The 25,181-nt window shown below is 35.1% G+C and overlaps 2 protein-coding genes across 2 annotated transcripts in view; one reads left to right on the top strand and one right to left on the bottom strand.

The window, feature by feature from the left end:
• Nucleotides 1–25,181, top strand: part of LOC145687953 (caveolin-1-like) — a 255,610-nt gene that overhangs the window by 56,430 nt on the left and 173,999 nt on the right. The gene's annotated exons all lie outside the window — the stretch shown is intronic.
• LOC145687952 (intraflagellar transport protein 25 homolog) lies at nucleotides 1,123–23,928 on the bottom strand. Its single transcript, XM_081761550.1, has 4 exons — nucleotides 23,711–23,928; nucleotides 17,527–17,633; nucleotides 11,736–11,804; nucleotides 1,123–1,676 (listed from the first exon to the last, which is right to left on the bottom strand). Exons 1-4 carry the CDS (start codon nucleotides 23,812–23,814, stop codon nucleotides 1,147–1,149), a joined length of 810 nt encoding a protein of 269 aa, XP_081617676.1. The 5' UTR covers nucleotides 23,815–23,928; the 3' UTR covers nucleotides 1,123–1,146.

The raw sequence follows: 25,181 nt of genomic DNA, 5'->3' as shown, positions 1-25,181 counted from the left end.
AACCAATTTACTTTACATTTTAACGCAAAAACTTGGTTCTGTCTTTTTCGTGCACACCTCTGTAGGTAATGGCGCAAATGTTTCCACAGTCACTTCGATAGCAGTTTCATGCTTCGTCCATTGTCACAACTAATTTCTAGAGGTTACCAGCTAGGTGGCGGTCCGCTCCGAAATATGCCGTGGTATTAACCCATGCACGCTGGCCCTGCGAACAGTTTGCCGTCTCAATTTGAGATGGATTGCGCGGTTCACTATTGATTTGGCCACATGTGATCGCTTGGCCATTATGCGCTATGTAATTGATATTCACCATATTCCGAATTTTATCTAGCATTAAGTTTTGTGAGTTTCACTATCGCTTTCTTAAATATGATTACCTTGCTGATGTAAGTTGTGGAGGAGGCTGCTAGTATCTGACACTAGTAATAATTCAAATACTTAAACAGCCGTTAACACCAAACACAACTAGCCATATTAGTGTCCACCACATTCAAACATTGCAAATGTTCACTTGTCTTTCTTCCCTTATCATATTGTTTTGTTCAAGAAGTTGAGTTCAAATTTTGCAGAGAATAGTTCTAACATGGAACACAGATGTTCATAGGAAACTACTTTGCGGAAAATAAAATAGCTCACTAAATTAATTAAGTAATGAAAATATATTTGACAATTTTAACAACAAAAATGAAAAACAATTCATAACAAAATAACCAGAATGTTTTAAGTATACAAAACTTGAGATCAGTATTATAATATTAAACAAAACAAGTGTACAGTAAATATCACATATAATTTAAAGCTATTTGTGTGTTTAAGAAGCGTTAAGAATAGTTTTCTTGTATAAATGCTATAATTAACAAATAAGTTTAACAGAATAAATTTGGATAGAAAACCTGAATAAAGTATCTTAGTGTTTGCTGTAGTGTGAAAAACCAGATTCAATACCCACAAATCCTATATGAAAAGAAAAGATATATCGTCAAATTGACATGAATTTTACAAATAACGGTGTGAAAAGTGGCTTCAATTCACATGTGAATTTTGTTTGTGTACAGAACTAATTTGTTTTTATCTGCTGCAGTTCAGAGTATCAAAAATATGTGATTTTTTTTTTTTTTAAAAAAAAGATGAACATGTTCTAATGCATTATTTGAAACGCTGTACGTGGTTACTCTTTGTGTCTTGTAGGAGATACCCCATATCATCTGGTTCTTCTTCTATTTCTTCTTCCTCCAGTATCTCCTCCTCCTCTGGAAGATGTCCTGGTTCTTCCTCTTCCTCATCTTCATTCAACAGCCCAATCTCATTATGAGATCCAAAGCGCTGGAACGGCGTCGTTGACACCGGTGCCACCGGTGGAGATTCCTCCCGTGATCTGTTCATTGCCGAGTAGCTCCCGTCCATCATACGCGTCGACGAAGAAACTTCGCGAATCCTCTTCCTTGCTTTAGGGCTGCTCGTACCCTTGGACGCTGATAACTGGCGCATTGGGAATCTGGACCTATCTGTCACACCAAAATCACTGCTTCCACTGTCGATATAAAGTCCAGTTATTTGTAGCTTGTAGATAGCACAGAAAAAATCGTAGGCACTTTTGATAGTAAAGCGTAAGTGGTGGGCTGAAAATTGCTCACTGCAGAGGACATTTATTTGAAGACAGTCTCTTAGCTCTAGATCTGTAATAAGATTAAAACAAAAAAGTTAGAAAACACAATACTTATTGATTAAATATATTTCAAATACAAAAATACAACAATATTTTCAATCTTAAGATACATATCTGAAGAGTATGTCAATTTACGCCAAAATAGCTTATATATTTTTGGCTCACATATTATTGTTAATATATTCTATACGAATTGACCTCTATCCTCTATGCAGAATGTTTTGAACGCTATTCAAAATACATGGCTTTGAATCGCTAACCATTTCACGTATAATAACATATCAGGGTGTCTACTAAATGTTCATTTTCAAATTCCAGGTTTTATCAAGGTTTTCAAGGTTTATTTTTCCAGGTCTATTCAGTAAAGTGACATTTATTCTAACACGTATAAGTTAATGCAATTTTATATAGTTCTTAACAAAAACTGGTTATAATTAGAGAATGCATATGGCAAATAATAGTTTCTTTAAGTGACAAGATGAAAAGAAAAAACTGACTGAAATGTAGGTTCTCAAAACATTTTACACAAGAAGATGTTTAATTAAAATATCCCCTACCAGAAGGCCGGTTGAGAAAAATATGCAATAGCTTTAAATATCCTAATGTAGGAATACTATACAGGGGTGAACCTTAATTAAACCGATAAACTTCGGGAAATGATTCTCAGCACCTAAACAAGAAAAAAAAAAAAAAATACTCTTTAACTCTTCTCCAGGGCGCATAGCTTCCGAGCTAAAAGGTGCCGAAAGTGTGGAAAAATGAACTTCGGACGCCTATATTTCCAAAATTATCCAAAGTATAGATTACTGCTTAAAATCCCACAACGGAAATCATATGTTTAGAACAGATAAGACTTCCTTAAAGAGATATTAAGCTGGACACTCTACGTTGGATAGGTTTGGAAATATAGGCCTCGGAAGTTCATTTTTCCACACTTTGGCACCTTGTAGCTCCAAAACTATGTACCGTGGAGAAAAGTTAGAGAATTTTTTTTTTCGGGCTCGGGAATCACCTCCCGAAATTTATCGGTTTAGTTAAGGTTCACCCTGTATAATAGTAAATTTCCGTCAAAAACATTACTTCAAATAAACTAATATTATAGTAGTAGCACGTGAGTGTTGATGAACAATGACAAAAATTGCGGGAAAATAGCTTACTCACCGCTAAGTTATGGGATAAAATACCACAAGAGTAATTTACTACAAGCACTCCCCTTTAAAGTACTCTTGTGGTATTTTATACTAAGTACTGGTAGGACTTAGCGGTGAGTAAGCTATTTTCCTTCCATTTTTGCCAAACTAGTATTAGTATCGAAGTAAAAACAAAATGATCATATATAATACAAATTTTTAACGCAAAGTAGTCCATATTGTTAAACGTTACTGCACATTCTTCTTGGATGGGGACTGGCCATCAGTTATATTTTATTTTAAAATGTATTGTAACATGAAAGTTTAAAAACTGAAAATGTTATGGAATCACGCACATTATATGAACAAATATAGAAAACAACTTTCACAGTGAACAGTTTTTGACATTTAACTTCTGGAGTTCAACATCCCTTTTAACTTTTTCGCCTGTTCTTCCAACGCATCTACTTCTGCTTCGGCGTCAGTTAGTATTCTTTTCTTCTTTAATTCCAACTCTTTTATTTTCTTCTTATTATCTTTCTTTTCTCGAGCTGTTTTGTCTTCTTTTACACCGCGGTCTTCCAGATATTCATTTCTTCTGCTTGATGCATTCCTCACATACTGGATCATACTCTTTGTGATATTCATATTACGTATGTCACCAGCAATATGCACAGCATCCAACACACTTCTCTGGGCAATCAAGCACTCCTCTTGGAGATTTTCAACAATGCACTCTTTGTTAATGGAGAAACTCCTTTCCACTGCTGCATTGCTATGGAAAAGTACACATATCTTATGCATGAATGTTTTAAACGTATTGAAGACACCTTTACTTAACAGATCATGGAGAAAAACGTCTAATCTGTCATTTTTGTAACTGAAATTTGACAGTTTTCGTGCTGTGTCTTGGTCTGAACAAAATTTTAAATATTCCCGTTTCACCATATCAGCATTTACAGGTGTTATTTGCTTCTTCTCGACAAATGTCTCCAGGGCGAGTGTGATACGTAATTCACGAAGGGTTTCGTTGGTCATAGTTTCTGGAGACAAGCAATTTGCGGCTCTTGTTACACTGTATTTTAATAGACATTTTAGCATAAGTTTTTTACACAGTTCTTGCAAGAATCTTCTGCATTCTTTCTTAAAGTTCAATATATCAACATCCTTCACTCCTTTAAGCGATGTAACCGTAGAAAATCCAACAACTAGATTAAGTGGTTTTAAGATTTCCTTATCAAAAACATGTATTGAGGTCAGTTTTTTTTTTAAGTTTTAGCTACTTTTAAGACATCATCTTTCACGAAGCGGCTTAACAAACTACTAATCAACGTGTTTAGGTCATTCCATAGAAACGGTAGTAATGGACTGTCTGTCTGGTACTTAGTGAAGAATTCTTATAGTTCTACAGATACGGACTGAAGGAACCCTAATCTAGCAGGCAACAGTAAATCAGAGATGTGGGATTTTACTTTAGAGAAGTTTGATGTTTCAGGAGGTTTTGTTTTCACTGCATCAACATAAACTTTTAGGACAGAAATCATAGTTATAGCACGGTTGATAACTTTAGAATTCCCCACCCACCTAACAAAACAAAATTTAAGAGGGAAAACTGCTGTTCCAGATGCTGCCATGAAATCTGCTCTTCTTGAAGGGAAGTCCTTGAATAAATAGTACAACGCTCTCAAAAACTGTCATATTCCAACCAGCTTTGGTATGCGCAGTCTTAAAAGCCCATTAACAATACTATGTAAAGAGCACGTTCCTGTCTCCAAAAGCTGTGGACCTTCACCATTTTCTTCACTCAGATAGGCTTTCAAATCACTCAGAAATTTCAAATTAACGTTTTCAAGAGAAACCTGAAGTAACTTACAAAAATCGAGACCCTTGTCCTTTAAAGTATTTATAAATGCACTTAACAAATCCTGGGCAGTAGCATGTCCGAGGAATACTGATGTTAAATAACGTGTTAAAGCTTTATTTTCGTCACTATGCCAGAAACGAACTACTAAGTCCGTTTGACTTTTCTGTGAGATAGTGTTTAGGCTTTCGTCGAACGATACTGCAAAAATTCACAATTTTGTAGTTCACGAAGTAACGTCTGTTGGAAATTTGGACCCAATCCAAAAGTAATCACATAACCTATTTTGTCTTTGTGTAACTGCATATTTTTAGCGACTTCACACTCAGGAAACATTAAAGGAAACAAATCCGTTACACTCGCTTGGATTCTGACCGATGCATGACTTGTAACTTTGTGTAATGTCCAGATTATTTCTGCTTTCGTCACTTGATCTTTGATAAGATAACTCTTTATTACACCACTAGTTTTTGCTGGGCTTTCATTTTTCTCCTAAACAACTGGAATAAATGATGTGCCAGTCACTGAACTGGAAGACGCTGTAGAATTTTTTGCACAGGAAGGCTCCTGGTTAACATTGCTTGAGAACTTTACGATCGAACATTGTGCATTAAGAGCTTTAACAGCTATTTGATGTTTCTTTCCTTTTTCATGAGATTTCAATGATCCAGCTCCCATATTTGAAATGTCAAAATCAGTTCTGCAGAGTTTACAACCTGCTTTAAATGGATCGTTGGACCTAATAACCCATTTCCCCTTGCCTTTCCACGAGTCCTGGAATTTAGTTTTACTTTTCCCCATTTTAATGGCTGAAAAATAAAATGTTAATTGTTAGTGTGTAACAGGATTTATTGCAAGACTAGTAAAATGTTAACCTAAATACAAAAAGTGATTCCGTTAAGATGTGGGCAATTTTACTTTTTTCCGGTGATACACCTTTCGGCCACCGGGAATGGTATTCACTGCGACATGCGCGGGCTTGGACTCCTGTTAAAAAGCTTCGGCACAGGAGTATGAGCGGAGTGTTGTTCCAGACCTGTCTACTACTCTTGCTACAGAAACATGTAAACCAATGTCTTCACAAAGCAGCAAATATTCTTGATTCATATGCAAATAAGCAGCAACTACAGAGAAAGCTTCTGGCTTGTATGCCAGTATCCCCTCAGTGTAAGACACAAACTTAATAGATGATGAAATTTAACTTTTTCAATTACCTTACTCTTATCATCGGGACTAATTTAGCTCTTTTTGTAGTCACTGTTATTCACAACGACCATGCCAAACAAATAAAATCTTATTCAGTCTCTTCTTGTACCCTCAACATACTTTCCAAAAACATTCGCCGCCTGCACTCTGCTCACGTCTCTGTCTGTCTTTCTCAACTACGTCTCCACTGAATAAATTATTATTGGCTTTTAACTTATGCTGCAGTATATAACTTTCTTGCATTTTACAAAAATATACTTATTCCATACCAATCCCAAAAACAATATTTTAAAAACAATTTTAAAACTTCCAGGTTCCTCGTCCAATTCCAGGCTATTTCCAGGTTTTCCAGGTCCAAAAGTAAATTCCAGGCTAATTCCAGGTTTTCCAGGTCAGTAGACACCCTGCATATTCAACATAGTAAACCTAAAGTCTATCAACAACCTCAAAACATTAGAAATGAAACCTGTTTCTTTCAAATGCGTTCTTATTCAACACAACACTGTTTCTGAGACATACCGTATTTGCGCGAATATAGACCGCACTTTTTTCCTAAATTTTGGCTTGAAAAATCATGGTGCGGCCTATAATCGAGATTTTCCTTTCAGATCATACATAAGTATTTCAAAATGACATGTACATGTATCTTGTGGGTTGAAATGAATACCACTACAAGTTACTGTGCTTATTTTTTGTAAACCATCAAAGAAGAAAATAGCGAAAAACTTATCTTGTTCGCAAAAACACCACCTTCATTGGGTACCGCTAACACCTTACAGTGGCACAGAAAGCACTCCTACACTTAATACTTTTATTAACAGAGATACGTATCTTTGTTACACAGTATACGGAATATTTATATACAGTAGTTTCCTTGAAAAGAAAAACAACTTTGTTTCGCAAAACTGTATCAGCTTGTTATTACCCACCCAAATCAAGCACAATCATTTCCTACAATCTCAGCATTACCAGCGTCTAATTCTTCACCCTCTCTAGACGATCCAGAATGCTGCTCAAAGTCACTATCACAAACAAAGTTATCTTCAGAGTCACTCTTAGTTATGCGAGAGTTAAAGAACGGGAGAGAGAGAGAGATACATCTTAAAGTACTGTCTAATTTATCTTTCTCGTAAAGCTAGTTCTACGGCCTATATTCGAGATTTATTTTTCTATTATCTCGTGTCAAAAGTTTGTGTGTGGCCTATATTCGTGCGCGGCTTATATTCGCGCAAATACGGTAAGACATTTTTATTTTGTCGTAAGTGATTTGGAAGCACTTCGGCAAAACATGTCCTGTCGTAACTGTATCTGTCACTAACTGATGTTATGTGATTCAGTTTTCACTGGAAATAAAGAAATATAGATCACATTCAACTGCAATTAATTAAATTGCAATGCAGATAAAGTTAGAATTTTAACCAACAGCAATTTTTGGTGTGCAGGATCTGGTGTTTATCCTAAAATAAAACCGATACATACAGGGTGGTGCATATGTAACGCATGAGTTGCAATGTGCCAACAATTTTTTGTTTGGTTACTGATTGTCGTTTTTGTTTTGCAGATCGGTGAAGTAAACTTGGGAGATTCATCATGGAGAGATCGAGTCCTGAACAGCATACGAAAGTGATAGGACTACTTTGAAAATCAAAGATCCATTATCCTCACTAAGAGTGCATTCCGTGTCGCCACTTCAAAGTGTCCCAACTGTCTTCATCAGATTACGATTTTCCGTCTGGTAGCACGCTTTCGACATTATTAAATATGCAAAAACCCAAGAACGGGTAGAGCCAAGACGTTCAGCTCGGACACCCGATAACATTCAATGAGTGAGAGCAGCATTAATGACAACCCAGAACTATCAACCCGATGACGTGCCACTCTGCTTCGGATGACGCGAAGGTCACTGCAAAGAATTCCAAAGACGGAGTTTAATTGTTCCCGTACGAAGTGCAGCTGGTGCAGGGATTGAGCCCCAGAGATACACAACCAGTCTCAGGTATGCAGTTCGCTTCAGAGAGTTGGCGATGGAACAACATGATTTTCTTCAGAATCTAATTATGAACGACGAAACCCATTTCCACTTCAATGAGTTTTCAACAAGCAAAACTGCAAAATATGGGCCCGGGAAAAACCCAAGGCCATCTGTCAGCGTGATTTGCATCACTAAGTGTACAGTGTGGTGTGATCTCAGAACGGATCATCGGTCCTTATTTCTTTGAAGAAGGTGGTGGTTCCGTAACAGTAACAGGCAAGCGGTATTGCACAATGATCAGGGATTTTTTTTTAAAGATCGGCTGCAGTGAATAATCCTGCAGTTTTTCAGCAAGATGAAGCTCAAATAGCACGTGAAACCAGGGCACTGCTAACAAATTTTTGGAGAGCAAATGATTGCCAGGTACGCAGATTTCAACTGGCCTTCACGTTCTCCAGACTTAACAACCCCAGATTTTTTTCGAAATGAAAAAAATGAAATGAAATTTTTGAGTTTTACGTCCCACGGATATGCCGGCTAGGCTAAAGGAGACGGTGATGATGAGCAATGAATGAAGTTGTAAAATGAAGAAAGTGGGAGGAAACGGAAGAACCGCGAGGAAACCGACGCACACGGTATTTGTCCACCACAAATTTCACTTGGCGGGACCCCAGATTATTCCCTCTGGGGATATCACAAAGAACGTGTATACATCAACCATCCAGCCACGATAGTGAAGCTATAAAATAATATTCCGAACAAGATTCGTGAGTTACAGTCAGGAATTCTCTGCGAGTGCAAGTGAGACGTGCAGGGCAACACATATCGAAAGTACCTTAATGTCGAATACTACGATCATCATATGATGTCTTTAGAACAAGTAGAAACGAAGTTGCGAGGAACTGAAAATTTTACTTTTTTTTTTTTAAAGCAATTTACTTCGAGAAAAGTGTTTAGATAAGTTTCACATCTGATTACGTACATGGTTACCAATAGACAAAGATCATCAAACTGTTTACAGCAATTTCATATCTCAAACAGTTTCGGAGACATGAAAAAACTGTAAACATTGCTATAGTGCTTAAAATGACGTATTTGTAGGGACATTTTAAAACGGTTGTTGTTTCCTTTGATTCTATGACATCTGACCAACAGTTTTTGTCAAGCATAATTACACGTTCTCAGTATTACACACCGTGTTGCCAACTTTAATATTGTTTGCCATATCTCTAGAATAGTTTGAGATATCAAATTGCTATAACTGGCATTATGGTGTTTACATGCATTGAAAACCGTCAGTGTGATTGGATGCGAGACTTGTCCAAGCAGTTTTCTGAAATAAAGGCTTTTGAAAAAACAGTTAAATTTTTAATCCCTTGTGTCTTTCTATCTATTCATTCGAAATCCGACATATCATGATCACAGCATTACACACTTAAAGCACTTTGAATGTGCATTGACTCGCCAGTCTCACTTGCATAATCACTGCTATCAAGGTAAGCAAAACTTGGATGTTTGTGATACTGTGGATTCCTCAGTTTGCAGCACTTAATAGCAAATGTGATATTGTACGTTTTCGTTTGACATGTAGCTTTGAAATGTATAATAACCTGACAGTGTGTCATTTAAAAAACAAAACTTTATCTTGGGTTGGAAACACTGTTAATCTGTGGTATAGGTACTTCCGAGATAAACCTCTTTGCGAATTTAAGAACATTACAATGAAAACATAAGCTAAAATACCAGTAACCGTACCCCCAAATCCACTCATTTGCTTGAGAAGCTACCTCCATTTAATGCAGAACAGGAAATCGAAATTAGTGGGGGAAAAAAATTGTAATTACGCGTGCATCGAAAATGAATTACCGTTGCATCGTTGATCCAACTACACTTTATGGATGATTCACCAATATGATATTCCGCTGCACAAGTGAAAGTAAAAGATAAAGTGCATATCTTCACCTTTCACCTTTTAGGAATACTGAAGGAACATCTTGCTGATAAACGCTTCTGCAGTACAAAAGTCAAATTAAATGTAATCTTTAAGTTTTACGTCCCACGGATATGCCGGTTAGGCTAAAGGAGACAGTGATGATGAGAAATGAATGAAATGGTGGAATGAAGAAAGTGGGAGGAAACTGGAGAACTCCGAGAAAACCCACGAACACGGTGTTTGTTCACCATAAAATCCGCACGGCGCGAGTTGGGATCGAACCAGGGACCCCAAGCACCGGAGGTGAACGCTCTACCACTGAGCCACCGTGCCCCCACTTCTGCAGTGCAGTGGCAGCGAGACCATCATAGTGTGTGTGTTGATGGTTTAACGCACAAGCGAACGAATTTTCTCTCATTGGTATCAAAAACTTAGTAATATGTTGGGACAAATATCTCAATGTCAATGGGTGCTTAAAAAAAAGGATTGTTGTTCACGTTCTTAAAAAAAAAAAAAAAAAAAGTTTCTGTGAGTATATTTTCGGTTTGTTGTCAATAAGTTACTCATTTGCTTTGTAATTTTTCCCTCATATAATAACGACACGGCGAAATAGCTACTCAACTGAGAAACAGCAACGAATGTTTTACAAGCCAAAACTATTGTCAATTCCACACCAGCAAAGCAATTAAATAATAATAAAATAAATACACTGACTTTGTTAGACGAATGTAAACTTACACCGCACACTCAGTGTTTGTCTCTCCCTCGCTATTTAAAAGGTCAACTTCACACTAAAGTCCTCCAATCTATAGGACTTCACTTGTTCTACGGACACGCAATAGAATTTCTAAAGAACATTCAATAAATGTGTGCTATTCAACAATTTACAAAAAAAGTAACAAGGCAATTTGAATTAAAATCTAATCACTCACTAGGTGTCTCTAAGTAAATTCCGCTTTAAAAGCTTTTTGGTTTATGTTATTAGTTGCATATGATACACGGGTTCCAAAGTTGACCACATGAGGCGCTGTTCATCAACCCATCAGTAATGAAGTTTGGTGGTGCTGGAAAGGTGTTCTGGGTGACGAAATTTGAGAAAACTCAGTATGTTCTGCAAGTGAATATTAGTGGGACAGTTTAATCAACAGAATTGTTGAATCTGGGGAAAGAAAATCCACGCAGAGTCAATGAACATGAAGAAAATTCCTCCAAGCTGAATGTGCTTTATACTAAGTTATGTCGCATCGGAAGCTGTACGACCCGTTTGTCTTCGTGGAGAACACTGTTACAAGCATGTCCTATTTTGACATGCTCCAGCTTCGATTGATGTCACAACTGAATGAGGATTCAGGTGATTATCTGTTCCAACAGGATGGAACACCGCCTCACTATTATTATGTGGTTCATGCGTACTTCAATTGAAGTTCTTTCAGAACGTTGGATAGAACGAACAGGCCCTTCAGAGAATGCTCTTTTGAAATGTCCTTCAAGACCACCAGATTCAACCAGACAGAAATTTTTCTTGTGGAGTTGCATTAAGGGCCGTGTGTAAGTGTCTTCTGTTCCACGATACATTTACGAACTGCAAATGAGGAATGGAGAAACTGTAGCTATGGTCAACCAGACATCTTAACCAGAGGTAGATTACTGCATCGATGTTTGTCGCGTCACACACTGTACTCAGGTTGAATCTATGTAATGTCTTCGTTCTACCACAAAACCTTAAGGACCTATGCATCATGTAACACACACACACACACACACACACACACACACACACACAAACGCATAATATATACAGCAGTTTTTTAATAATAAAGTTGTTAAAGTGGGACATACTTTAGAGACACCTTGTATTAAAATGCTTCAAAACTTCATTTGCTAAACAACTACTAACCAAGTAAATAATTATTTCACTATAAAATTCAATTGTATCTAAATAATCTACATTTTTCTTATCTTTTTACCTTTCTCGCTAACTTTCTCAAATATTCCAGGAACTTTACTTCCGCATTTTTCAACCACAATTGTCCTCACTGGAATTAAAGGAAAAATTATGATCTTGTTAAGTTTCACATCAAGACAAATTTCAACTACATATAAAGTCTTCAAATATTATACAAATAATCATAATCAAACAACACTCCACAAAAAAGTATACATTTGTACTCCATTGAAGCATCCAGATTTTAAAACGGCGTATCAAGTGTGTTAATACACATGAGTGTTTGTCGGTATTTCCGAAGACAAAGATAAGAAGTGGAACTACTTGTTTTTAACAAGAAATGTTAATAACATCGAACCAAAGATTTTTTTTTTTTTTTGTACAAATGGAGGATACTGAAAAAAAAATTATGTAGTTCTATCACCAGCATAATTTTTTTCTAAAAACAATAAGCATGATGAAGATGACAAGATGTCATTGAAACGTAGCGTCGGTTTGCCGTTTTGATATTTGGATGCCTCAGTGAGTACTAAAGTTTAGTTCTATTATTAATATGCATTATATTGAGTCATTAAGTAATCAGCATTACATGTTATCTTTGCAACCATAGTCAGCAGAACATAATCATATGCAAACACATGTAGTTTAAAACTATTCTTTCTCCGTAACATAAGTCCTTTTTCCCTTACATTTAAGTCCTTTTTTTATCCTAAATCAAGTTCATTAAATACAAAAGAATAGTAACTGTTAAATAATTACATGTATATATAAAGGAAATTAATGTATTTTATCCTATTGAAAATATGGTCTCTTAATCTCATAGAAAGTCAAATTGTATAAATATTGGAGAACAGTAGTTCACGTGTGTAAGTGAACGCCTGTGCACTATAGCCCTTACTACTAAATTCTTGCATAATGGTATCCCCAATCCTAATTTTAAGTCTGCCTCTCCACTCTTGCTTATTAAGTTCCAGTTTCTCATGTACTTTTTGAATCAAAGGAGAAAGGGAGAGTAGGGTTGCCAAATGGCCGGTTTTTCACCGGCCTGGCCGGAAATATTGCGGTTATTTTGATTAAAGTCGGTGACCGGTACTCACTTCTTCTATTCGAAACAATTTCATCTAGTTCGAAGTATAGATTTAAAAAGTAACTTTTATTCTGTAAATCCAAGACTGTCACCTTTCACCATCTATCAACGATTAATATATTTTGTTCGTCTGTTTTGAAAATTTAGAGAGATGACAGGGACTGTATCAGGGAAAATCTGAAATTTACTTGTAAAGAATTTTATACATTTATTGAGAGTGAAAAAGGACTTTTTAAAGCGTAATTGAAGTGTAAATTTAAATAAATTTCGTTTTCCAAATGCAAAATTGTCACGTAAAGATTAATATACTTTTGTTTATTTGTTTCGGTAATTTTAAAAAAGTGCAGTTACTGGTAAATACAATAAAATGATCAATGCCGATTTCAGTTTCTCATTTATAGCACAATGTATCTATTAAGCTTATTAGCGAATGTACCAAGGATATGCAGAATACAGATGCTCATGCACTTTTTTTCTCGATAGGACATTCCCTTTCCATGGATGGGTCCAAACAGAGATACTTCACACTTAGACCTATATCATAGGGAATTTTGAGGGGGTGCCGTTTTTATATATATATATATATATATATATATATATATATATATATATATATATATATATATATATATTCTCCAGAGTTGGTAACCCTAAGAGAGAGAGAAACTGCTCTTCTGACTTAGTGACTGTGTGTAGGACGTTAGGAAGAGGGGTCACACAACCCTCCTCTGGATAAATACTCAGACAAGACAAAAGAATATACTCTATAAGAATTACACATTTCCTACTGATGTATACCTTCTTCGTAAATGTGGTCCTACCTCGGGTTCTAAAAGACTGTCTATCTATAAGCGTTCTGTTTGTTTTAAGTAAACGCAATAGAATTTCACTAGAAACTTTATTTAGAACAAGAAGTACAGTATATTTTAGTCTCAGGTAATGGAATATACTTCTAATCTAGTAAATCGTTTCGGAAAAATATTTCCTCCCTTAAGTAATGTTCTTTTTTGTTATTGTTTTATCCTGCTATTAAGTAGACTATTTACACTTCAACAAATAAGGAGTGGAGCATATGTTGCTCAGCAGATAACATTCTTTGAAAACATAAATACCATAAGAAATACTTTCAATCTGCGCGCCCTATTTAAAGAGCAAACTGACTACACAAGTTTACCACTATGACATTATCTAAAACATTCAGACATTTTGTTTTTTATTTAAAATGAACACACTTTCTTATATATCAACTTCTCCTAATTTTCCCCACACGATATTATTTAAATTTTGTATGCATGGTCCAAGTACATCTTGAACTTTAATTTTATCACAAATAAATTTAGGAGAGGAAATACAATTGCAAATTCGGTCTTTAACTCTACTACAAAATGTCACTACTTTTGCTTCAATAGCTTTCATGCGAACGAAAGACCAAGTTCTATGCTTTTACTCTGAAGGATGAATCAGGGTGTCCTTCGACTTACACTATCTAACAAGCAATAATTAAGAACTTGAATATAAAACAAATAAAAAATAATAAATTAAATACAGTAATTATTTTTTCCCCAAAAGTACGCTAAAAAGTAAGTAAAACAAACAAAAAAAAAGTTTCGCATGAAAACATACTTCCTATAAACAATGAGCCTAAATTATTTTATCGGCGCGCCACAATTTTAGTATCAATAACACTATGAAGCTTTCAAAATGTGGATGTGGAGGAGAATGAAGAGAATTAGCTGTATGGAGCGGAAAACGAATGAGAGGGTGTTAGAGATGGTGGGGGAGAAAAGAACATTGGATATTATTAAAAAGTGGAAGAGAAGCTGGTTGGGACATTGGACAAGATGGAACTGTATCATGAAGGATGTGCTAGAGGGTATGGTGGCAGGAAAGAGAAGGAGAGGATGAAGGAGACTCCAATTAATGGACGATATCAAAACAGAAAAATCGTACGTGAAAACGAAGAGGTTAGCGGAAGATCGTGGAGCATCGAAAATTCTCAGTTGCGACAAGTGACCTCCCAATAATGGCACAAAACCTATGATGATGATAATGAAACATGAAAGAGATGTGATTTATTTTCAGTATTCCTTTAAATGAAATTATGTTACAAATCCTTACATATACATATAAAGACCTCCTTACCAGCAAATAATAAAACATAATCCCAACAACGATGTGTGCACTTCACTTCTCCGATTAAAATGCTTTAGACGATAGGGAGAAAAGAAAGAAATAATCATAAAGAAGAGAAACTCTGAGAAGCATCCTCGTGAGAGTGACTGGAGAACCTTGCATTCCCTGATGGCGCCCATTTGAACGCTTCTTAGCTTTTGCTTCTCTTTCTTCCCTACTACCTCCCTCCACATCTGATAAAGTATTATAGCGAAAGAACTAAATTTTTAATTTTTTTTTTTAGTTTAGTTTATTTAAAGAGTAAATAAATAAGTATGACTCATTCAAAAAATAAATAAATAAAATTAAGGCGGAACCTCCCTATAGTTGAAACAGCAACAATTCGATTTACAATATAAGTCATAGCGTTTATATCACAGCGAACTGCAGTTATAGTTATGTCGACTTTAAAATTACACTAGCAATTCTTTAATACACTAGCAATATTGGCTGCCTTGGCGGGAATACAAAAGTAAGAAGACGCAGGAGAAACTGTTTCTCCTTCAAAAATTATACAGTTAAATTGTTAGTTCAATTTTAAACATCCCCTCAATACGAAACCGTTCTCGTTCAGACTCTTATTCGACTGAAGAAAATATTCGTGGGTCATGAAGGCTAACAATGAAGTGAAACAAAAAGCAGAGTTAGGAGAAAATATTCAAGAAACTTTAATATTTTCATTTGAAAGTATATATATATATATATATGACATATTTTGATTTTCTTTACGGTTTTCTCCTTATTAAAGCTATGCTGCAAGTATCAGACAATGTAAAACCACACTCGGAAATTCCATCATTCTACCTACAGATTTCTGCAATTCCAAAATATTGCATGTACTTTCGAGCTTTCCACTCTCCCCTGGAGTCCTGTTCACGGAGGAAAGAAACAGGAAAAAGAAAAATCAAAACATCAGGGAATAAAATGGAACTGACTTATCAAGGGAAGAGCTGTGCTGGAAAACACGTTGTTAAGTGCACCGATAAATATCAGATGGTGATGACGTCAGCTGCAATATAGCGGAGTCGATTTTTGTGATCTCTTGATCTTTAGTGAAAGATTACCAGCTCCTGCTGGTATTTTTGTTGATGTCAATGCTGTGCAAATTTTGTAATTACTGCTTCCCATTCATCACTTAACCACCCCTTGTCAAAGTTTAGTTTTGGCTTTCTTAAATGAATAAATACATTTTCAAATACGAGTTTTTGTACTTCATTCTGGCCCCCATGACATTTTTGAATCTTCCACCTTGTGTTGAGTTTCTTTTAGATGTTTCGACAGATCTGACACCGGGCTTTCCGGTTTTGAATCCCTGATATGCTCCTTGGCTGGAACCTTTAGATTTCCTTTGGTTTTGCCTATGTAACTGTCATGGCAACTGCATTTTATTTCATAAATACTCGATTCTTCATTGGGATCCATGCAGTAACTCTTAAATTAGGTAATGCTCTTTTTTAAGGTTTTGGGGAGTTTCAAAACTGTACTTAAACCATGTTGCGTATAGATCTTATTCAATGCAGTTGTCAATCTAGGAAAAATAGGCAATCTCACCTTTTTATGTTTTTCGTTTCGGTTTTAGATCTATCGGAACGTAAGTCCCTTTTAACCTGCTTATACCAGTTAATAAATAATAACAATATACTCCGCATCACCCGAATCGGCGTATGGTATCAGGCAATAAGCTCGCAGTTCGATGTTATTAAATGTTCAGGGATCTAATCAATCATAATTGATTCTTTCGTATTTGTGGACAATTATGAATGATTAGATTCGTCCCTGAAGGTTTGGTAACAGCGCACTGCGAACTTATTGGCTGACAACATACGCCAATTCGGGTGACGTGGACTATAGATACCCATTCATACTAGCTTGCTTCAATAAATGGTCAACCTCTCTATCTGTACCAGAGACATAAGTCGATTAGCATTGTAAAAGGAAATTCTTCCAAATACTTGCAGAATAAGCAGATCATGTATGTACTGTGTGTTGGCTGTAGGTTTGTGGTGGACACTATTAATGAACTTATTCATAAATCTTCTTATATTGACATCTAAATAAGCAAGTCTACCATGCTTTTCTTTCTTTAAAGGTAGTCTTAGAAAAGAGCGCACAAATCGACTTGGCCATATTTCAACTTTCATCACCATCATTTGACGTGTGATCGTTGAACCTGACAAAGTGTGTCCCAGCACCGCTCTTCCCTTGGCAAGTCAGTTCCATTGTATTCTCTGATGTTTTTCTTTTTCTTTTTCGTGTTTTTATCCTCTGTTACCAGGACTCCAGGGGAGAGTCGAAAGTTTGGAAATACAAGTACTATTCATGAATTACAGAAATCTGTTTGTAGAACGATATGCTGTGAGTGAATACCAAACTAGATTGAACTAATCACAGTATAATTATTGCAGAAAGTACACAAATGACTTGAGCTGATTTGGGACATAATGTGATAGAATGTGAACGATCTTATTAGCAATGTAAGGTAATAGTAGCAATAAGAAAGAACGATCATATCATAAACATAAAGTATAAGAGATGAACATAAGAAGTCTCTTACCGAAGTAACTTCTGATCTTAATTGTATCTATAAGGACCAAGGAGGGAAATGACAGAGTGAACTGTTGGGGAAAGAGCCCACATGATGCCCAAAAAGTATCAATCTTCCTGGAAAGTAAAAACATTATTTCAGGAGAATACATATTTATTAGAACTGCAAACATAAGCTCACTAGGCCTATAATCAATTAATGTGCTAGGAACAGAAACATTTGTAATTTTAATGACATGCACTATTTATGACATACACTCTGAATCAGATCCAAAGCTCAGAACACACACAGTGTGCTCAATGAGAAATTCAGTCAAATAAAAGAAAGGTCGTCTTGATCCCTTAAACTATGTTCAAAATTTTGCTGGAAATTTAGAATCACCAACAATATTAATACAAATATGGCTTGTTTTTTTTTCTTTCTTCTTTTTGGTTGCAGGAAATATGGATAAGCAAAGTTTGTAAAATGTTCTTCTGATCTAGAGACTAATTTTGAAAAGCAGACACCACAATAATACAAATGCAATTTAATACATAGGTCTACATGTTTTGGCACTTAGATTATAGTTACTAGTATAAAAAGTATAAGTTACCCTGGTGTATATGCTTTCCCTCCAAAATAACAGCTAGTTAAGGTAATATAACTGAGGTTTCACAAGCAGTAGTGTGTGTTTTATGTCCATGCACACATCTTGTATTTGAGTACTGAAATACTCAATAACCCCTATGAACTTGATATCGAATTCATTATTAGCTTTTAATCCATTCAATCAGAAAAAAGTCGGAACTATTGGCAGATAAATAATAAATAAATAAACTAGGTGTCAGACTCATATTCCCCGTCGTCATGGTGACTTGGCGCCCGGGATTATTTCTAGGAAAATAAAATATTCTCTTTCAGAATAATGTTTATAGATCGACTCAAAATATAGCCATCGCAAATTCCAAATGTAGCAAATTTCTTTGTAACACGTCAGAAATTAATGGTGAGGAAACTGGCATGCTTGATCCACCCAATGTCTAGTAGCATAAAAACTAAAATCTCCTTCGAACGAACAGCTATAGTTCACCACACTGCTTCTTTAAGAGATGTCCCGCAGACCTTATTCTCGGTGTATATTATTAATTTTAAATTTGGAATATTTAACACGTATTAATAAAACAAAACTGATCAAGGCACGAAGTATATTAATAACACTTGTGTAACAGTTTCGCCAATGTAAATCGTCATCATCAGACACGTTATGGAAAATCACTCAAAGAATAACAACTTAAATATCCACAAAAAGTGAAAGGAGGCCATGCTCACTCTTCCCAGAGCGAATCAAATTTTTCATACCAATCTTTACATTCCCCTGTACAAAACGTAAATTTTTAATTAGGTGTTTCTTACATACTTTTCTCAATTATTTGCACACCTGTCCTCAATATTTCATTTTCTGCTTATACTTAAGTTGTCATTCTTGGATTGATTTTCCATAACGTATCTGATGAAGGTGATGTTACTTTGCCGAAACGGTTACGCAAGTGCTATTAATATATTTTATTTTATTTTATTAATAGTTATTCTTGTCTTTCTAAATGGTAATCCATTTCATTTCAATTCAAACAAGTTTCTAATTGTCTCTGAATCAACAAACAAAAATTCTGTCCCCATTGGGCATCGAATCCAGGGCGTTTAACCATTTGGATGTACGCCAGCATGTGTAAGCATGTTAATGATCCAAACAGTTCAAAGCGTGAGCAGAGATAACAGATTCTCGATCTACATATATATATATATATATATGTATACTTACCTAATAGAATGTACACTCATGTCCAAAATGATTGTCGCATATCTATAACTGTCTCCTTGTAAGAATATAATTTGATAATGATTTTGCAGGGTACTTTTAATGCTGATACTATGTGTATAATCAGGAAATGTATATTTGTAGCAAATTGCATAGGAAAAGAATTATAAATACGAAAATTAGAATGAGTGAAAAAAAAAAAAATGTTGCTAAATGGAAAAGAAAGTTTTATTTTCGTTTTATTGTTCTTATTTACTGCTCTTTTGACATGATATTTGCCACATACATGTCGTTTCAGATTATACACATACTAACGTTATAAGAAACACCGGGCGAAATCGTAATCAAATTATTTTCCTACAAAAACATATTTATAGACATGCGACAATAATTTTGGACATGAGTGTACGTAAAGTTACATTACAAAATGATATTCTATCCTTTAAGCCACTTATGCTAACCTCTACGTGAAAGAACATGATTTAAAAATCAGTAAAGATTTAACACAAACGAAGATGAAACAAATGTTAATTTTGAGATTCTACAGATGCGTACAAATATAGCTCTTAAAAATATAAATGACAGTTACAATTCCACAATTGCTCGATTAAGAGAAAAATGTTCCCCAACTGTTTTTCATATTGAACTGTGTACACGTTAACCAATTTTTTTCCATATCTAACAAAAATAATATATTGTATCTAACCAGGAGAGAAGTTAATAAATAGCCCACTTCTCGAAAAGAACATTTGATTGATGAAAAGGTTTTTCTATTGATATATGATAGCTCCCAAACAATCGTTGTAGAAAGATAGTTCCTACATTGAAAGCAATATTGAACACAAAAATCAATGTCTAATCTGAGATTTTCGATATTATTGGAAGTTTCCAATAGCGAAGTTTGTGTATTCTTTCGTTTACAGAAATATGCATAATAAAAGAAGTAAAATTACGCACTTTGCTGCTTTATTAAGTTTGTCCATTACTTTGTTTCATGCATATTGTTTTCCTCTTTATTGGCTGTTCCGACTCGCTGTTCCGATTACTGTGAATTTTTAAGTAACAATTCTTGTATTCAAACCATTTCTAATTGGAGCACCAAATGAGAACACTGTCCTGTTTTACACAAAATATAGGTGTTCTTATTTTGCTAATAATAGTTTTTTACGTTAATATGTTCTTTAAAAAGCTACAGCGAACAACCACTGTTACTCAGACAAAATATAACATACGGTCCTACGGCTGAAGCCTGTATAAATAAGTTTTACAGTACTCTCTCTCAGTAAATTTTAATGTTGGCATCCACAATCTTAATCTCTCAAATCACATGGCGGCCCCAAAATACAAAATTTACGACAAATTCAAAGTACCAGACGAAATGACAGAGAGAGAGAGAGAATGTAACGAAGGTCATCAGTGTAGGGTGATTAATTAGGCAGAAAAACAAAATTAAATTGTGAACTATATGAGTTCGCGTATTGATGCGATATTAGATGAACTGGCAATAGAGTATAATATAGCACTTTTTCGGACCCACTGTTTTCTTAACTAACCTAGGAGTGTATGCTGCAGTAATAAAGAACATAGAGAAAAGTGGAGAGGAAACTAATAAAGAGGCAGTTATATCTTAAACAAATATCATGAAATGAGGCAAAATTCTGTTTGCTATTCCATTTTATGGGAGCATAAATTTGTAAAATCCACGAAAGAAATATCTTGCTTGCTTTCACAATAGGATTGTACAAGTAATCAAAATATAACGGGAATTAACTTCTTACATGTATAATAAGGTAGAACTACAAAATGAAAAGTATGCTCTTTACCACATAGTACTCCATAAGAAGGACATAATGAAGTAAAGTGCTATGTAAAGGCAGTGTACAAAGTAATCATGCAAGTGCCGCAAATCTGTGCCATGCACAAGGAATGAGTTTTATGAAGTGTTTTTCCACTATCGCGTACGGGTGTACCTACCGTCGCTTAAGCGCCCATTCCCTGTGGACGAATCTCCTCGCTAATACTCGGATGCCCTTGTTACGTTTGTCTCCTGACTTGGTTAGCTAATGTTTTTCGTGCTTTTTAGTGACCACCTAGTAGAAGTTGATTTGTGTTTTTAAGTTAATTGATGTTCTATGCACTGTAGTTTTTATCCTATATGTGCACACGCTGTAGCTATAGTCAGCCCTTCTAAAGCCAATCTGCACCCATTAATGCAATTTCTCCCTCAAGAAACACTTTTTAAGCCAGTAAGATTGCATTTCCTGCTAAGAAAAGTTCACGAATATAAGTATTCCCTTATATGGCAACCTAGTACAAAAGGAAGTACTTTCCTATGCATTTTGTAATCTTTGACATCCCAGGGACATGTATTTGATACGGGACTCCGCCCTAAATCCTCCTCTAAAAGTATATTTACGTAATACTGTAAATAGTAATTATATAGTGCTGATTGGACACATGAGAAGGTAAGGATGCGTTGTTTTCGTTATTTTAGAATAGTACATAGTTTGAACAGTTGCAAGGTACTAATTTTGTACTGTAATATAATACAGATGAATTCGTATATAGGGAAGAGCAAAGAAAAGTGAAACTAAATATTTGTAATTAACAATTAAGAGTGAACGATGGAAACGAAAGAGATTAAATTCTTGTTAAGGTAGGTTAAAATAACGGCATACTCGACCAGACGGTTCTACCAAATTTTGATAGATTTCTTAAATTTTTAGGTAAGGATAGAGCTTTCAGGTTGGTTCTACCATTCAAAATTTATTTCAATATGCTGTGCACTGACAGAAATTACTTATATTCACACTCTCATTCTTTCACGAAAAATGTTTTACATCATATTATGCTTATAAATTTTCCATTCGGTAGAACCTTCTGCTCGAGTGAATCCAACAACAAATAAATAGCAATACAGCATTGAAAATGGGTTTCTGTGTGTTAAATCTGAGGCTGTCATATGCGGAAGATTAGCTTAAAGTTGTAACAAGTAGACAATGCTTTTACATGTTTCCTTCACAGCAACAAAATACTATATAGTAGAGCATACACAAAATTATCATCGCTTTATAGTCAAAACAAAGAAAAACAGAATAATATATATAAATTTAAAATGAGAAATCCATACAGATTAAGAATACGAGGTCATTTCCTCTCATGTACACATACTTTACTTGGCACAAATAAAGTTGAGAGACCTCACCATAAGTAATTGTTCAAAAATTACATGCCTTCTAATTTATGCCATGAAACGAAAATTGTGAAAATCATGCACCACAGTGTGATAGGTGGTCACTACAAGCTAGCTTTGTATTTATTCCAGTTCAGAAAAAATAAAATCTTTCAGTTTTACATCCCACGATTATATCCTGTATACTAAAGGAGAGGTACGATTAAATTTTAAAATATATATATATATATATATTTAGTATCTCCCCCACATCCCCATTGTTACTTCACAAAATATAGCTGAGCGAGCGAAAGGAGTTAGAAGTCCTGGAGACCCCTGCTTTTTCTACCTTTATTATAATTTAGACAAAAACAAGGTACTCGTTTCAGGAGCCATGACGCGAGTTGGGGAGATATTAAATGTCATCCAAAAAATGAATGATAGTATGGAAGAAAACCCACGGACATCATGTTGTCCATCCCTAATTCACATGATCGGGGATCAAACCCGGTAGGGGAAGGTTCTAGAACACAGGTCCCTCCATATGTCAGTATCTAGGTTGGCTCCTTTCTGTACCAAAGTTTAACATTTAATTCACATAGTATTGCAGAGCGAGCGACAGCGAGTGAAGGCGGGATAGAGCCCTGTAGGGCACGTTGTTTTCTGTCTTTATTTTAGTTAAAAGGGAAGGGGGACCTGTGTCCTAGAACCTTGCCCCAGGTAGTCCTCGCACCAGAGGAGGATGGTATAATATCAGTTCAGGGAAGTGCAAGATTGAAAGAGTGTGACCACACTTGCAGGTATGTTAGCGATGTTCAGCATACACTGAGCGGAAATCTGTCAAAAGCAAGCACCAATTTCAGGTAGGTGACACTAGAAGCTACAGTATGAACCACACTTCTTTAACACGTCTTTATGTGCACGGATGACTTATATATACTTGCCGCAATATAAATAACTTCTTTAAAGATTAGTTTTTCCTTTGGAATTAACATCAGTTGTCAAAAAATGACTACATATCCTTAATATGCACCATAAAATCAACAAATCTAAATAATATAGCTATAGTTTCCTTGTTTATTTATCTTTAACTCTTTAAACTCTTTAAAAACAATGCTTATTCAAATCACACTCCTATATAAAATTTACCAAGAAATTATTGCAAAATCATAAATATTCCGCGCTATTATTTATGATTATTGCTATAATATGAACTTATGCCTTACCCGTCAATCATGTTACGACAACTGTACTTTTCATGACTAGATGTAGCCTGAGAAATAAAACACCCATTTGCAGCTAAAGCAAGTTCTTCTAATGAAGCGCTCATAATTGTACTTTTTTGGGCAAAAGAGATAACAAATGTATACAATTATAATTCAACATGCTATTTTTCCTACAAGACAGATCAATACAAAAGCAGACTACATCAACGCTCAGCTGTTTCCATGGTAACCAAGAATAGGATTTCAACTCTTTCTTTACTGATTACTTTAATGTATTGTTTATTTACGCACTGTCTTCCCCATGCAATCAAATCTCAACCTAAATCTTAACGAGTATTAATGATACTGCATATCTTAATAATTAATACAATTCATATGAACTAAAATTTTAGTGTCATGATCATATATGAAACATCATGCGCATTATGTAATTCGTAAATGTTGTGCATGGGCCTTATTCCGTCTGAGATTGTGTCAACGCATTTCAAAATTTGCGTCTTGTTTGCGATATTCAAAGTGAGTATTTATTCTGTAAAATTGTGATATGACGTCATTGACACAAATTCTGTTTTACCATCATCCGTCCATTACATTTTTAAGAGACTCACTTCCATAATTGTCTCTTTTCTAAATATTGCATTGTGTTACAATTCGTATTTTTTTTTTTTTAAGACTGATACGGAATGAAGTCCCAGAACCAAACTTTGCTGAAGAATTTTTAATAGATTCTTTGAACGCATGAGGTCTTATGCAGAGTCGTTTTGTCGTGTGATTAGAGTTATACTAACAGCTTGTTCTACTGCAGGAAACTTATGTTAGTCGAACTCTTTACTATGGCACTAATAATGCGTCAGAATGACTCTGCATAAGGCCCATGGTGTATAAACTTTCTTAAATATCACAGCGTTTCACTATATTGTGTTAGAATACAGAGGATGGATGGCACTATAGACTTAGTTTACCAAGGAAGAATACACCTACGAGTATCATTTACCTATTTTGAATTTGAGTTATTATAAGTGAAAAAATATATAGTATCCTATTAGTTATACAACTTTGAGTATCCAATTCCTATGACAGAAGTTACGTGATTAAGATTAACTTCACTATACTGAAGGAAGTGCCAACCACATTTGTTTCTTTCATTAGCTTTTTTGTTTTATTTTTGTACTTTACTTTTTCCTTCCCTTTTTATTTAAAAAAAACATACACTCAAGCACATCCAAACAAAAATTGGGGGAAATTATGCTACTTTAAACAGACGCACTACATACACACACAAATTACTTCTATCGTATTACTTTATTTCTGAAGAACAAAGAAACATTTAAGTATTGGTTAAAATTGGTTAACCAGAATTTCCCTGGATTTTCACGTTTTACCGAAAATTCCCCTTTTTTCCTTTTTGCTAAACTTACCTTTAACTACTGTGAAAATAGCAAATAAATTGATGATGATGCTGTATTAAACT

The sequence above is a fragment of the Thermobia domestica genome, chromosome 6 (genome assembly GCF_964235325.1).
Source record: "Thermobia domestica chromosome 6, izTheDome1.hap1.1, whole genome shotgun sequence".
NCBI classification, from domain to species: Eukaryota; Metazoa; Arthropoda; class Insecta; order Zygentoma; family Lepismatidae; genus Thermobia; species Thermobia domestica.
This window is presented reverse-complemented; position numbering and strand designations above follow the sequence as displayed.

What these genes read in the sequence shown, in the direction of transcription:
- LOC145687952 (XM_081761550.1), bottom strand. Translation starts at nt 23,814, where the DNA reads ATGAGCGCTTCATTAGAAGAACTTGCTTTAGCTGCAAATGGGTGTTTT. An exon ending in TGTCGTAACATGATTGACGG is followed by an intron (nt 17,634 to 23,710) that starts GTAAGGCATAAG and finishes TTTACTTTCCAG; the next exon opens with GAAGATTGATACTTTTTGGG. An exon ending in TAAGATCAGAAGTTACTTCG is followed by an intron (nt 11,805 to 17,526) that starts GTAAGAGACTTC and finishes CTTTAATTCCAG; the next exon opens with TGAGGACAATTGTGGTTGAA.